The sequence below is a fragment of the Agelaius tricolor genome, unplaced genomic scaffold, assembly GCF_023055355.1.
Source record: "Agelaius tricolor isolate 1412-34295 unplaced genomic scaffold, bAgeTri1.0.p SCAF_132, whole genome shotgun sequence".
NCBI lineage: Eukaryota > Metazoa > Chordata > Aves > Passeriformes > Icteridae > Agelaius > Agelaius tricolor.
This window is the reverse complement of record NW_027269392.1, coordinates 51,624-67,894: the sequence shown is the minus strand read 5'-3', so window position 1 is coordinate 67,894 and position 16,271 is coordinate 51,624. Positions and strand designations below refer to the sequence as shown.

At 45.1% G+C, this 16,271-nt stretch overlaps 1 protein-coding gene across 3 annotated transcripts in view; it reads right to left on the bottom strand.

Moving 5' to 3' along the window:
• The window catches only part of PFAS (phosphoribosylformylglycinamidine synthase), a 96,144-nt gene extending 85,215 nt beyond the window's left edge, over window positions 1-10,929 (bottom strand). For all 3 annotated transcript variants that reach the window (XM_071420270.1, XM_071420271.1, XM_071420272.1), the window contains exons 1-2: window positions 10,875-10,929; window positions 614-773 (exon numbers count right to left, since the gene is read on the bottom strand). In XM_071420270.1, coding sequence (XP_071276371.1) covers window positions 614-773 — 160 coding nt within the window. In that variant the 5' untranslated portion in view covers window positions 10,875-10,929. The remainder of the gene's footprint in view (window positions 1-613; window positions 774-10,874) is intronic.
• Window positions 10,930-16,271: the final 5,342 nt, after the last annotated feature.

Below are 16,271 nucleotides of genomic sequence, written 5' to 3'. Positions count from 1 at the left end.
AAACCCCCAAAATTTCACCAAAATTCACCCGAAAAAAACCCAAATTTCGCCCAAATTTCACCCCAAATTGCCCAAAATCGCCGTTTTTCAGCCCAAATCTCACCTGCCCAGCCCAGGTACCAGCAGAGCTCCCAGGTGACCCCAAAAACCCCCCAAAATTTCACCAAAAAACCCCAAAATTTCACCAAAATTCACCCGAATTTTGCCCAAATTTAACCCAAATTTCACCCAAAATTGCCCAAAATTTGGGTTTTTGCCCCAATCTCACCTGCCCAGCCCAGGTGAGCCCCAACCTCTCAGAACCCACCCAAAAAACCCCAAAACTTCACCAGAATTCACCCGAATTTTGCCCAAATTTCACCCAAATTTCACTCAAAATTCACCCAAATTTCACCCAAATTTCGCCCAAATTTCACCCAAAATTGCCCAAAATCGCCGTTTTTCAGCCCAAATCTCACCTGCCCAGCCCAGGTACCAGCAGAGCTCCCAGGTGACCCCAAAACCACACAAAAAACCCCCAGAAAATCCCCAAAATTTCACCAAAATTCGCCCAAATTTCACCCAAATTTCACCCAAATTGCCCAAAATCGCCGTTTTTCAGCCCAATTCTCACCTGCCCAGCCCAGGTACCAGCAGAGCTCCCAGCTGGCCCCGCTCACCCCCGGCTCCGCCCCCTTGGCCGCCTCCAGGGGGGAGCCCAGGCCCGAGGGGACCCCGAGCTCAGGGACCCCCCCCAGGGCCGGGGGCAGCACAAAGAAACGGAGCAGCTGCATCTGAGGGGAGAAAAAAGAACAAAATTTAGCCAAAAATGCCAAAATTTACCCCAAAAACATCCCCAAATTTACCACAAAACATGGGAAAGTTCACCCCAAAAAAGTCCCTAAAATTACCCCCCAAAAATCCCCAAAATCCCCCCAAAAATCCCGCCAAAATCAACCCAAATCCCCCAAAAAGTCCCCAAAATTCTCCCAAAATTCCACCTAAAAATCCCCTAAAAATCCCAAAAAAAAAATCCCCAAAAAATCTCCAAAATTCCCCAAAATTCCCTCAAAAAATGCCCCAAATTCCTCTGAAAAATCCCAAATCCCCCCTGAAAAAAAGCCAAAAAATCCCAAAATTCCCCCCAAAAAATCCCCCCAAAAATCCCCAAAAAATCTCCAAAATTCCCCCCAAAAAATCTCCAAAATTCCCCAAAAAATCCCCGAAAAATCTCCAAAATTCTGCCAAAAAATCCCAAAAAATTCCCCCCAAATTCCCCCCAAAATCCCCAAAATTCCCCCCAAAAAATCCCAAAAATTCCCTAAAAATGCCCCCCAAAATCCCCATTAAAAATTCCCCAAAAAATCCCCCAAAAATCCTCAAAAAATCCCCCCAAAATCCCGAAAATTCCCCCCAAAAATTCCCAAAAAAATCTCCAAAATTCCCCAAAAAAATCCCCAAAAATCCTAAAAAAATTCCCCCCAAAAATTCCCCCAAAAATGCCCAAAATTCCGCCAAAAAAATCCCCAAAATTCCCCCCAAAATCAACCCAAATCCCCCCAAAAAATCCCCCAAATTCTCCAAAATTCCACCTAAAAATCCCCTAAAAATCCGCAAAAAATTCACCCAAAAATTCCCCCCAAAAATCCCCAAAATTCCCCCCAAAAAATCCCCCAAATTCCCCAAAATTCTCCACAAAAATGGGAAAATTCACCCCAAAAAATCCCCAAAATTCCCCCCCAAAAGTCCCAAAATTCACCCCCAAAAATCCCCAAACTTTTAGCAGAAAAGTCCCAAAATTTCCCCATAAAAATCCCAATTTTTGCTATAAAAATCCCAAATTTTGGGGGAATTTTCCCCATAAAATCCCAAAATTTTCCCCATAAAAATCCCAATTTTGGGGGGAATTTCCCCATAAAAATCCCAATTTTTGCCCATAAAAATCCCAGAATTTGGGGGAATTTGGGGGAGCCCAGGCCCGAGGGGACCCCGAGCTCAGGGACCCCCCCCAGGGCCGGGGGCAGCACAAAGAAACGGAGCAGCTGCATCTGAGGGGAGAAAAAGAACAAAATTTAGCCAAAAATGCCAAAATTTACCCCAAAAACATCCCCAAATTTACCACAAAACATGGAAAGTTCACCCCAAAAAAGTCCCTAAAATTACCCCCCAAAAATCGCCAAAATCCCCCCAAAAATCCCGCCAAAATCAACCCAAATCCCCCCAAAAAGTCCCCAAAATTCTCCCAAAATTCCACCTAAAAATCCCCTAAAAATCCCAAAAAAAAAAATCCCCAAAAAATCTCCAAAATTCCCCAAAAATTCCCTCAAAAAATGCCCCAAATTCCTCTGAAAAATCCAAATCCCCCCTGAAAAAAAGCCAAAAAATCCCAAAATTCCCCCCAAAAAATCCCCCCAAAAATCCCCAAAAAAATCTCCAAAATTCCCCCCAAAAAATCTCCAAAATTCCCCAAAAAATCTCCAAAATTCCCCCCAAAAAATCCCTGAAAAATCTCCAAAATTCTGCCAAAAAATCCCCAAAAAATTCCCCCCCAAATTCCCCCCAAAATCCCCAAAATTCCCCCCAAAAAATCCCAAAAATTCCCCTAAACTAAAAATCCCCCCCCAAAATCCCCATTAAAAATTCCCCAAAAAATCCCCCAAAAATCCTCAAAAAAATCCCCCCAAAATCCCGAAAATTCCCCCCAAAAATTCCCAAAAAAATCTCCAAAATTCCCCAAAAAAATCCCCAAAAATCCTAAAAAAATTCCCCCCAAAAATTCCACAAAAAAATCCCCAAAAATTCCCCCAAAAAAAACCCCAAAATTCCCCCCAAAATCAACCCAAATCCCCCCAAAAAATCCCCCAAATTCTCCCAAAATTCCACCTAAAAATCCCCTAAAAATCCCCAAAAAATTCACCCAAAAATTCCCCCCAAAAATCCCCAAAATTCCCCCCAAAAAATCCCAAAAAAATCCCCAAAATTCTCCACAAAAATGGGAAAATTCACCCCAAAAAATCCCCAAAATTCACCCCAAAAGTCCCAAAATTCACCCCCAAAAAATTCCCAAACTTTTGCCAGAAAAATCCCAATTTTTGCCATAAAAATCCCAATAAAAATCCCAAGTTTTGGGGGGGAATTTTCCCAATAAAAATCCCAAAATTGCCCCATAAAAATCCCAATTTTTGCCCATAAAAATCCCAATTTTTGCCCATAAAAATCCCAAAATTGCCCCATAAAAATCCCAATTTTTGCCCATAAAAATCCCAGAATTTGGGGGAATTTGGGGGAGCCCAGGCCCGAGGGGACCCCGAGCTCAGGGACCCCCCCAGGGCCGGGGGCAGCACAAAGAAACGGAGCAGCTGCATCTGAGGGGGAAATGGGAACATTTACATTAAATTGGGAACATTTACACCAAAAAATGCAAAATTTATCACAAAATTCACCCCCAATAATCCCCAAACTTTTGGCATAAAAGTCCCAAAATTTCCCCAAAAAAATCCCCAAAATTCACCCCAAAAATGGGAACATTTGCCCCAAAAAATCCCCAAATTTACCACAAAAATATCCCAAAATTCACCCAAAAAATTCCCCTCAAAATTTCCCCCAAAATCAACCCAAATCCCCCCCAAAAATTCCCCAAAATTCTCCCAAAATTCCCCCAAAATCCCCCCAAAAAAGTCCCCAAAAATCCCCCACATTCCCAAAAAAAATCCCCCAAAGTTCCCCCAAAAAATTCCCCAAAATCCCCCCAAAAAAATCCCCAAAATTCACCTCAAACATGGGAAAATTCACCCCAAAAAAGTCTCCAAAATTTACCCCAAAAATCCTAAAATTTACCCCCAAAAAATCCCCAAAAATCCCCCCAAAATTCCCAAAAAAAAACCCCAAAAATTCCCCAAAAATTCCCAAAAATTCCCCCTAAAAAAACCCCAAAAATTCCACCAAAAAATCCCCAAAATTGTCCCTAAAAATCCTCCAAAATTCCCCCAAAGTTCCCCCCCAAAAATCCCCAAAATTCCCCCAAAAAAATCCCCAAACTTTTAGCAGAAAAGTCCCAAAATTTCCCCATAAAAATCCCAATTTTTGCTATAAAAATCCCAAATTTTGGGGGAATTTTCCCCATAAAAATCCCAAAATTTTCCCCATAAAAATCCCAATTTTGGGGGGAATTTCCCCCATAAAAATCCCAATTTTTGCCCATAAAAATCCCAGAATTTGGGGGAATTTGGGGGAGCCCAGGCCCGAGGGGACCCCGAGCTCAGGGACCCCCCCCAGGGCCGGGGGCAGCACAAAGAAACGGAGCAGCTGCATCTGAGGGGAGAAAATGGGAAAATTTACCTAAAAATGCCAAAATTTACACCAAAAAATCCTGAAATTTATCCCAAAATTCACCCCCAAAAATCCCCAATAATCCCCCAAATTTACCACAAAAAATCCCCTCAAAATTCCCCCAAAAATCAACTGAAATACCCCCAAAAAATCCCCAAAATTCTCCCAAAATTCCCTCCAAAAATGCCCAAAAATCCACAAAAAAAATCCCCAAAAAATCCCCCAAAAATCCCCAAAAAATCCTAAAATTCCCCCAAAATTCCCCAAAAAAAATCCCCAAAAAAAATCCCCAAAATTTCCCCAAAAAATCCCCCAAAAAATTCCCCAAAAATCCCCAAAATTCTCCCAAAAAATCCCCAAAATTCCCCCAAAAATCCCCCAAATTCTCCCAAAATTCCACCTAAAAATCCCCTAAAAATCCCCAAAAAAATCCCCCCAAAAATCCCCCAAATTCCCCCAAAAACATCCCAAAAAATCCCCAAAAATCCCCAAAATTCCCCCAAAAATTCCCCCAAAAATGCCCAAAATCCCCCCAAAATTCCCCCAAAATTCCCCAAATTCCCCAAAAAAATCCCCAAAATTTCCCCCAAAAATGGGAAAATTCACCCCAAAAAATTCCCCAAAATTCACCCCAAAAGTCCCAAAATTCACCCCCAAAAAATTCCCAAACTTTTGCCAGAAAAATCCCAATTTTTGCCATAAAAATCCCAATAAAAATCCCAATTTTTGGGGGGGAATTTTCCCAATAAAAATCCCAAAATTGCCCAATAAAAATCCCAATTTTTCCCCATAAAAATCCCAAAATTTCCCCCAAAAAAATCCCCAAAATTCACCCCAAAAAATCCCCCAAATTTACCACAAAAAATTCCCCCAAAATCAACCCAAATTCACTCCAAAAAATCCCCAAAATTCACCCAGAATTCCCCCAAAAAAATCCCCAAAAATTCCCCAAAATTCCCCAAAAATCCCAATAATCCCCCCAAAATTTACCCAAAAATTCCCCCAAAAATTCCCAAAAATTCCCCGAAAAAATTTTTTAAAAAATCCCAAAAAATCCCCAAATTCCTCCCAAAGTTCCCCACAAAAAAAAACCCAAAAATCTCCCCAAAATTCCCCAAATCCCCCAAAATTCCCAAAAAAATCCCCCAAAAAATCCCCAATAATCCCCCAAATTTACCACAAAAATCCCCCCAAAATTCCCCCAAAAAATCCCCAAAAATCCCAAAATTCCCCCCCAAAAATCCCAATAATCCCCCCAAAATTTACCCAAAAATTCCCCCAAAAATCTTCAAAATTCCGCCAAAAAAATTCCCCCAAAATCCCTCCCAAAAATCCCCAAAAAATCCCCAAAATTCCCCCAAAAATTTGCAAAATCCCCCCCTAGAAAAACGAAAAAAAATCCCCAAAATTCCCCCAAAAATCCCTCCAAAAATCCCCAAAATTCCTCCCAAAAATCCCCAAAAAAATCCCCAAAAAATCCCCAAAATTCTCCCAAAAAATCCGCCAAACTCCCCCTAAAAAACCCCAAAAAATTCCGCCAAAAACCCCAAAAAATCCCAAAATTCCCCCAAAATTCCCCCCAAAAAATCCCCAAAATCGCCCCCCAGAAAACGCCCCAAAAATCCCCAAAAATTCCCCCAAAAAATCCCCCAAAATCCCCCAAAATTCCCCCAAAATCCCCCATAAAAAAACCCAAAAAAATCCCAAAATTCCCCCAAAAAATCCCCAAACTCCCCCTAAAAAACCCCAAAAAAATTCCCAAAAATCCCCCAAAAAAATCCCCAAAAATTCCCCCAAAATCCCCAAAATTTCCCACTAAAAATCCCCATTTTTCCCATAAAAATCTGAATTTTGGGGGGAATTTTGCTGTAAAAATCCCAAAATTTCCCACTAAAAATCCCAATTTTGGGTGGGAATTTTCCCATAAAAATCCCAATTTTTGCCCATAAAAAATCCCAAAATTTCCCAATAAAAATCCCAATTTTGGGTGGGAATTTTCCCATAAAAATCCCAATTTTTGCCCTTAAAAAATCCCAAATTTTCCCCAAATTTCCCCCAAATTTCCCCCAAATTTCCCCTCCCCCCCCCCCGGTACCGCGCGGGTTTCGCCGATTCTGCCCCAAAACGGCCCCGGGGGGGAGGAAAAGGGGGGGAGGGGAGGGGGCGGGGCTGGGGGCGGGGCTGGGGGCGGGGTTACGGCTGGGGGCGGGGCCACGCTCAGGCCACGCCCACAATGGGGGGAAATGGGGGGAAATTGCAGCGAAATTGCAGCGAAATTTCACCGAAATTCGCTCAAAATTGCAGCAAAATTTGGGATTTTGGTCACTCAGGGAGCTGCAAAATTCACCCAAATTTACTCAAAAAAAATTGGCCCAAAAAAAGCCCAAAATCGACCCAAAAAGCCACAAATTTGCCGCAAATTCACCCAAAATGCCCCAAAAAAAGCCCCAAAAAGACCCCAAATCACCCAAAATTCACAAAAAAAATCACCCCCAAATCTCCAAAATTCACCCCAAAAAGCCACAAATTTGCCCCAAATTCACTCAAAATTCACTAAAAAGACCCCAAATCACAAAAAAATCACCATAAATTCATCCAAAAGTCACCAATTTGTCCCAAATTCACCCTCAAAAAAAGACCCAAAATTCCCCCAAATTCCCCCCAAATTTCCCCCAGTTTGGGATTTTGGTCACACTGGGAGCTCCAAAATTCACCCAAATTTACTGCAAAAAAAATTGGCTCAAAATTGACCCAAAAAATGCCCCAAAACTCCCAAAATTCACCTCAAAAAAGCCACAAATTTGCCCCAAATTCGTTCAAAATTCACCAAAAAAAAGCCCCAAAATCCACTCAAAAAGCCACAAATTTGCTGCAAATTCACCCAAAATGCCCCAAAAAAAAGCCCCAAAAAGACCCCAAATCACCCAAAATTCACCCAAAATGCCCCCCAAAAAAACCCCCAAAAATCACCCTAAAAAAGCCCCAAATTCACCCAAAATGCCCCCCCAAAAAGCTACAAATTTGCCCCAAATTCACCCCATAAAAGCCCCAAAATCTCCCAAAATTCACCCTAAAAAAGCCCCAAAATGCCCCCAAAAAAAAGCCCCAAAATTCACTCAAAATTCACCCAAAAAAAGCCCCAAAATCTCCCAAAATTCACCTCAAAAAGTCACAAATTTGCCCCAAATTCACCCCAAAAAAAGCCCCAAAATCCTCCCAAAATTCCCCCCCAAAATACCCCCCATAAAAGCCCCAAAATCTCCCAAAATTCACCCCAAAAAGTCACAAATTTGCCCCAAAATCTCTCAAAATTCACCTCAAAAAGTCACAAATTTGCCCCAAATCACCCAAAATGCCCCCCAAAATCTCCCAAAATTCACCCAAAAATGCTACAAACTTGCCCCAAATTCACCCAAAAAAAGCCCCAAAATCTCCCAAAATTCACCCCAAAAAAGCCCCAAAATGCCCCCAAAAAAGCCCCAAAATTCAGCCAAAATGCCCCCCATAAAAACCCCAAAATCTCCCAAAATTCACCTCAAAAAGCCACAAATTTGCCCCAAATTCACCCAAAATGCCTCAAAAAAAAAAGCCCCAAAATCTCCAGAAATTCATCCAAAAGTCACCCAAAAAAGACCCAAAATTCCCCCCAAAAGCCCAAATTCCCCCCAAATTCCCCCAAAATTGGGATTTTTGTGACCTTTGGGATCAGAGACCCCAAATTTGGAGAAAATTTTGGAGAATTTGGTGATTTTTTTGAGAAATTTTGGGATTTTTTTGGTCATTTTGGTAATTTTTTGGGGAGAAATTTTGGGATTTTTTTTGGAGAAATTTCGGGATTTTTTTCTTTGTTAATTTTGGGATTTTTTTGGAGAAATTTTGGGATTTTTTTGTCATTTTTTGGAGAAATTTTGGGATTTTGTTTTTAAATTTTGGGATTTTTTTGGGGGGGGTTCCCAGGACAGGGGGTGGGGGTGGGGGTGGGGCGCCCCTCCCCCCGCCCCTCCCCCCCGCCCCTCTGACCCCTGAGGGGGGCGGGGCAGGGGTGGGAAGGTCATGAATGACGTCATCGATGACATCACTGACCTTGAGACCCCGCCCCCCTCCCCCACCCCCAAAATTCCATCCCGGGACCCCCAAAAATCGCTCAAGGATCCCCAAAAATCGCTCAGGGACCCCCCCAAAATCCAACCCGGGACCCCCAAAAATCTCTCAGGAACCCCAAAATTCCAACCCGGGAACCCCAAAATTCCCTCAGGAACCCCCAAATTCAAGACCGGGACCCCCAAAATCCCCTCAGGGAGCCCAAAATCCCCTCAGAACCCCCAAAAATCCAACCCGGGACCCCTTAAATCCCCTCAGGGACCCCCACATTCAACGCGGGACCCTCAAAATCCCCTCAGAACCCCCAAAAATCGCTCAGGAACCCCAAAATTCCAACCCGGGACCCCTTAAATCCCCTCAGGGACCCCCACATTCAACGCGGGACCCTCAAAATCCCCTCAGAACCCCCAAAAATCGCTCAGGAACCCCAAAATTCCAACCCGGGACCCCTTAAATCCCCTCAGGGACCCCCACATTCAACGCGGGACCCTCAAAATCCCCTCAGAACCCCCAAAAATCGCTCAGGAACCCCAAAATTCCAACCCGGGACCCCTTAAATCCCCTCAGGGACCCCCACATTCAACGCGGGACCCTCAAAATCCCCTCAGGACCCCCAAAATCCAACTCGAGACCCTCAAATTCAAGACCGGGACTCCCAAAATCCCCTCAGGAACCCCCAAAAATCTGCTCGGGACCCTCAAAATCCCCTCAGGAACCCCCAAAACCCCTCAAGGATCCCCAAAATCCAACCCGGGACCTTCAAAATCCCCTCAGAACCCGCAAAAATCCGCTCGGGACCCCCAAATCCCCTCAGAACCCCCAAAAATCCAACCCGGGACACCAAAAAATCCACTCGGGACCCCCAAAATCAACCCCGGGACCCCGAAATTCGCTCGGGACCCCAAAATCCCCTCAGGGACCCTCAAATCCCCTCATGGACCCCCCCCGGACTTTCCCACTGACCACGCGGGGGGATCCGGGACCCCCCAAAATTCCTCAGAGACCCCCAAAACCCCTCAAAGACCCCCCCGATCTTCCCACAGACGCTTCTTCAGGAGGATTCGGAACCCCCAAAATTCCCCCCGAGACCGCCAAAATCCCCTGAGGACCCCCGAAATTCGCCCGGGACCCCCAAAATCCCACCCGGGACCCCCAAATCCCCTCATGGACGCCCCCGGACTTTCCCACTGACCACGCGGGGGGAGCCGGGACCCCCAAAACCCCTCAGAGACCCCCAAAATCCCTCAAGGATTCCCGCGATCTTCTCACAGACCCTTCAGGAGGATTCGGAACCCCCAAATTCCCCTGAGGACCCCCAAAATCCCACCCGGGACCCCCAAATCCCCTCATGGACCCCCCCCGGACTTTCCCACTGACCACGCGGGGGGAGCCGGGACCCCCAAAGCCCCTCAGGGACCCCCCGATCTCCTCACGAACCCTTCAGGAGGATTCAGGACCCCAAACATCCTCTGGGGACCCCCAAACTCCACACCGGGACCCCCAAACCCCTTCATGGACCCCTCCGGACTATCCCACAGACCACGCGGGGGGAGCCGGGACCCCCAAAACTCCTCAGAGACCCCCAAAACTCCTCAAGGATCCCACCGATCTTCTCACAGACCCTTCAGGAGGATTCAGGACCCTCAAAATCTCCTCAGGACCCCCAAAATTCGCTCGGACCCCCAAAATCCCACCCGGGACGCCCAAATCCCCTCATGGATCCCCCCCCGATCTTCCCACTGACCACGTGGGGGAGCCGGGACCACCAAAACTCCTTCAGAGACGCCCAAAATTCCTCAAACCCCCCCGATCTCCTCACAGACCCTTGAGAAGGATTCGGAACTCCCAAAATTCGCTCGGGACCCCCAAAATCCCACCCGGGACCCCCAAATCCCCTCATGGACCCCCCCCCCCGGACTTTCCCACTGACCACGCGGGGGGAGCCGGGACCCCCAAAACCCCTCAGGGACGCCCCGATCTCCTCACGGACCCTTCAGGAGGATTCGGGACCCCAAACATCCACTCGAGACCCCCAAAAAATCCCCTCAGGAACCCCCAAATTCAACACCGGGACCCCAAAATCCCCTCATGGACCCCTCCGGACTATCCCACAGACCACGCGGGGGGAGCCGGGACCCCCAAAACTCCTCAGAGACCCCCAAAACCCCTCAAAGACCCCCCGATCTCCTCACAGACCCTTGAGAAGGATTCGGAACCCCCAAATTCCCCTGAGGACCCCCAAAATCCCACCCGGGACCCCCAAATCCCCTCATGGACCCCCCCGGACTTTCCCACTGACCACGCGGGGGGAGCCGGGACCCTCAAAACCCCTCAGGGACCCCCCGATCTCCTCACGGACCCTTCAGGAGGATTCGGGACCCCAAAAATCCGCTCGAGACCCCCAGAATCTCCTCAGAACCCCCAAAATCCCCTCGGGACCCCCAAAATCCCCCCCTTTCCACAACCTTGAGGGGTTCCGGGAAGTTCCCGCGCGTGGCGCCGCCACGCCCACGGTGGGCGGGGTTTATGCAAATGAGGGGGTGTGCGCTCACAGATCGCGCATGCGCGGTGGGAACGGGCTCGAAATGTCCCAAAAATGTCCCAAAATTGTCCCAAAATTGTCCCCAAAAGGGACCGAAAGGGACCGAAAAGGCCTCAAATGGCCACAAAATTGACAGAAAGGGCCCTAAAAGTGCCCCAAATGTCACAAAATGTCCCCAAACGGGAACGAAAAGAATGGCCCCAAATGGCCCTAAAATGTCCCCAAATGTCCCCAAATTTCCATAAATTGACCGAAAATGTCTCCAAATGTCCCCAAAATGTCCCCAGAAAGCCCCGGGAAGCCCCAAATTTCCCTAAAATGTCCCAAAATGTCCCCAAAAAACCCCAAAATTTGCCCCCACATGGACCAAAAATTTCCCCAAATGTCCCAAAAAGTCCCAAAAAGCCCAAAATATTCCCAAAAAGTCCCCGAATGTTCCCGAATCTCCCCAAAAAGTCCCAAATTTCCCTAAATTGCCCAAAAAAACCCCCAAATTTCCAGAAATTGATCCCAAAAAATGGCCCCAAAATGTCCCCAAATTTCCCAAAATTTACAGAAATGTCCCCAAAATGTCCCCAAAAAGCCCCAAAATGGCTCCCAAAAGTTCCCAAATTTCCCAAATTGTCCCCAAAATGTCCCCAAAAACCCCAAATTTTCCCAAAATTACCCCAAAATTTCCCTAAATGCCCCCAAAATGTCCTAAAATGCCCCAAAAAAGCCCCAAAATTTGGCCAAATGTTCCCAAATTTTCCCAAATCAGCCCCAAAATTTACAGAAATGTCCCCAAAATGTCCCCAAAAAGCCCCAAAATGGCTCCCAAAAGTTCCCCAAATTTCCCCAATTGTCCCCAAATTTTCCCAAAATGTCCCTAAATGTCCCCAAAAAGTCCTAAAATGCCCCAAAAAAGCCCCAAAATTTGGCCAAATGTCCCCAAATTTTCCGAAATTTCCCCCCAAAATTTACAGAAATGTCCCCAAAAAGCCCCAAAATGCTCCCAAAAGTTTCGAAATTTCCCAAATTGTCCCCAAATGTCCCCAAAAACCCCAAATTTTCCCAAAATTACCCCCAAAATTTCCCTAAATACCCCCAAAATGTCCCAAAAAGCCCCAAAAAAGCCCCAAAATTTGGCCAAATCTCCCCAAATTTTCCTAAATTTCTCCAATTTCCCCCCAAAATTTACAGAAATGTCCCCAAAATGTCCCCAAAAAGCCCAAAATGGCTCCCAAAATTTACAGAAATGGACCCAAAAAGCCCCAAAATGGCTCCCAAAAGTTCCTAAATTTCCCAAATTGTCCCCCAAAATGTCCCCAAAATGTCCCAAAATGACCCCAAAATGTCCCAAAATGACCCTAAAATGCCCCAAAAAAGCCCCAAAATTTGGCCAAATCTCCAAATTTCCCCAAAATTTACAGAAATGTCCCCAAATTGTCCCCAAAATGTCCCCAAAAACCCCAAATTTTGGGGTCCCCTCCAGCCCCGGAGCTCACCTGGAACAATTCGGGGTCCTGAAAGTCGAGAGCTCCCAAAATGTCCCCAAATGTCCCAAAATGTCCCAAAATGTCCCCAAAATGTCCCCAAAATGCCCCAAAATGCCCCAAAAAAGCCCCAAAATTTGGCCAAATCTCCCCAAATTTTCCGAAATGTTCCCAAATCTCCCCCAAAATTTACAGAAATGTCCCCAAAATGCCCCAAAATGGCTCCCAAAAGTTCCCAAATTGTCCCCAAACTTCCCAAATTGTCCCAAAATGTCCCAAAATGTCCCCAAATTTCCCCAAAATGTCCCTAAATGTCTCCAAAAAGTCCCAAAAAAGTCCTAAAATGCCCCAAAAAAGCCCCAAATTTTGGCCAAATGTTCCCAAATTTTCCTAAATGTCCCGCAAATCCCCCCCAAAATTTACAGAAATGTCCCCAAAATGTCCCAAAAACCCCAAATTTCCCAAAATTACCCCAAAATTTCCTAAATGTCCCAAAAACCCCAAATTTTCCCAAAATTACCCCAAAAAGCCCCAAAAAAGCCCCAAAATTTGGCCAAATCTCCCAAATTTTCCTAAATTTCCCCCAATTTCCCCCCAAAATTTACAGAAATGTCCCCAAAATGTCCCCAAAAAGCCCCAAAATGGCTCCCAAAAGTTCCAAATTTCCCCAATTGTCCCCAAAATGTCCCAAAAACCCCCAAATTTTCCCAAATGCCCCCAAAATGTCCCAAAATGTCCCAAAAATCCCAAATTTTCCCAAAATTACCCCAAAATGTCCCCAAAATGTCCCAAAATGACCCTAAAATGCCCCAAAAAGCCCAAAATTTGGCCAAATCTCCCCAAATTTCCCCAAAATTTACAGAAATGTCCCCAAAATGTCCCCAAAATGTCCCCAAAATTTACAGAAATGTCCCAAATTGTCCCCAAAATGTCCCAAAATTTACAGAAATGTCCCCAAATTGTCCCCAAAATGTCCCCAAAACCCCAAATTTTGGGGTCCCCTCCAGCCCCGGAGCTCACCTGGAACAATTCGGGGTCCCTGAAAGTCGAGAGCTCCCAAAATGTCCAAAATGTCCCAAAATGTCCCCAAAATGTCCCAAAATGTCCCCGAGGGTCAAAGTCCCCAAAGTCGATGACCCTGAGGGCTTGGGGGAGGGGATTGAAAAAAATTGGAGGGAAAAAAGGCAAAAAAAAAGGGGAAAAATGGGGAAAAATGGGATAAAAACAGCCCAAAAAATGGGGTTAAAAATGAGAAATTGGATTGAAATGAAAAACGGGGATTGAAATGGGAAAATGGGATTAAAATGGGAAAAAAGGGGATTAAAATGGAAAAAATGGGATTAAAAAATTGGGTTGGGGACCAAAAAAAGGGATTAAAAAATGAAAAAATTTGGATTAAAATAAAAAATTTGGATTAAAATAAAAAAATTGGATTAAAATTAAAAATGGGGATTAAAATGGAAAAAATCAGATTAAAAAATTGGGTTGGGGACCAAAAAAAATGGGATTAAAATGAAAAAAAATGGATTAAAATGAGAATATTTGGGATGAAAAATAAAAAAATTGGGATTAGAACAAAAAAAAAATTGGGATTAAAACTGAAAAAATTGGATTACAATGGAAAAATGGGGATTAAAATGGAAGTAGGGAGGGTTCCATGAATTTGGGGACATTTCAGAGGGGTTGGGGACATTTTGGGGACATCTTGGAGGGTTAACTTTAATCAGGGATTTTGAACCAAATAAACCCCTTAAAATTCAATTTTTTTCCTCAAAATTCGGGTTTTTTTTCCCAAAATCGGGGTTTTTTTCCTCAAAATTCGGGATTTTTTTCCCAAAATTCGAGATTTTTTTCCCAAAATTTGGGATTTTCACCCCAAACTGAGTGTCCCCCGTTAAATTGGAGGTGTCCCCCCCAAAAATTGGGGTGCCCCATAAAAGGCACTGGCGGGATTCGAACCCGCGACCTCCCGTTAACTTTAATCAGGGATTTTAACCAAATAAATCCCATAAAATTCATAATTTTTTTCCTCAAAATTCGGGGTTTTTTCCCAAAATTCGAAATTTTTCCCCCAAAACAAAGCATCTCCCATTAAATAAGGTGTGTCTCCCCTAAATTGGGGGTGTCCCCCCCAAAAATTGGGGTGCCCCGGTAAAAGGCACCGGCGGGATTCGAACCCGCGACTTCCGGGTTACTTTAACCAAAGAAACCCCCAAAATCCGGGGTTTTTTCCCAAAATTCGGGGGTTTTTTTTCCCAAAATTCGAGATTTTTTTCCCAAAATTCGAGTTTTCCCAAAATTTGGGATTTTCACCCCAAACTGAGTGTCCCCCGTTAAAGTGGGGGTGTCCCCCCCAAAAATGGGGTGCCCTGGTAAAAGGCACCAGCAGGATTCGAACCCGCGACTTCCGGGTACTTTAACCAAAGAAACGCCCAAAATCCGGGGTTTTTTCCCAAAATTCGGGGGTTTTTTTCCCAAAATTCGAGATTTTTTTTCCCAAAATTCGAGTTTTCCCAAAAATTGGGATTTTCCCCCCAAACTGAGTGTCCCCCGTTAAACTGGGGGTGTCCCCCCCAAAAATGGGGTGCCCTGGTAAAAGGCCCTGGTGGGATTCGAACCCGCGACCTCCCAGTTACTTTAACCAAAGAAACCCCCCAAAATCCGGGTTTTTTTTCGCAAAATTCGGGGGTTTTTTCCCAAAATTCGAAATTTTTCCCCCAAAACAAAGCATCTCCCATTAAATAAGGTGTGTCTCCCCTAAATTGGGGGTGTCCCCCAAAAATTGGGGTGCCCCGGTAAAAGGCACTGGCGGGATTCGAACCCGCGACCTCCCGTTAACTTTAATCAGGGATTTTAACCAAATAAATCCCATAAAATTCAATTTTTTTCCTCAAAATTCGGGGGGTTTTTTCCCAAAATTTTGAATTTTCCTCCCCAAAGTGTCCTGCATTAAACAGGGGTGTCCCCCCTAAAGTGGGGGTGCCCCCCCCAAAAATGGGGTGCCCTGGTAAAAGGCACCGGCGGGATTCGAACCCGCGACCTCCCGGTTCACTTTAACCAAAGAAACCCCCAAAATTCGGGGTTTTTTTTCCCAAAAATCGAGATTTTTTTCCCAAAAATCGGGATTTTTTTCCCAAAATTTGGGATTTTCACCCCAAACTGAGTGTCCCCGTTAAATTGGAGGTGTCCCCCCAAAAATGGGGTGCCCCGGTAAAAGGCACCGGGGGGATTCGAACCGCGACCTCCCGTTAACTTTAATCAGGGATTTTAACCAAATAAATACCATAAAATTCAATTTTTTTCTCAAAATTCGGGGTTTTTTCCCAAAATTCGATATTTTCCCCCAAAACAAAGCATCTTCCTTTAAATAAGTCGTGTCTCCCCTAAATTGGGGGTGTCCCCCAAAAATTGGGGTGCCCCGGTAAAAGGCACCGGCGGGATTCGAACCCGCGACCTCCCGGTTACTTTAACCAAATAAAACCCCAAAATCCGGGGTTTTTTCCCAAAATTCGGAGTTTTTTTCCCAAAATTCGAATTTTTTCCCCCAAAACAAAGCATCTCCATTAAATAAGGTGTGTCTCCCCTAAATTGGGGGTGTCCCCCAAAAATTGGGGTGCCCCATAAAAGGCACTGGCGGGATTCGAACCCGCGACCTCCCGTTAACTTTAATCAGGGATTTTAACCAAATAAATCCCATAAAATTCAACTTTTTTCCTCAAAATTCGGGGTTTTTTTCCCAACATTCGATATTTTCCCCCAAAACAAAGCATCTCCATTAAATAAGGTGTGTCTCCCCTAAATTGGGGGTGTCCCCCCAAAAATGGGGTGCCCTGGTAAAGGCACCG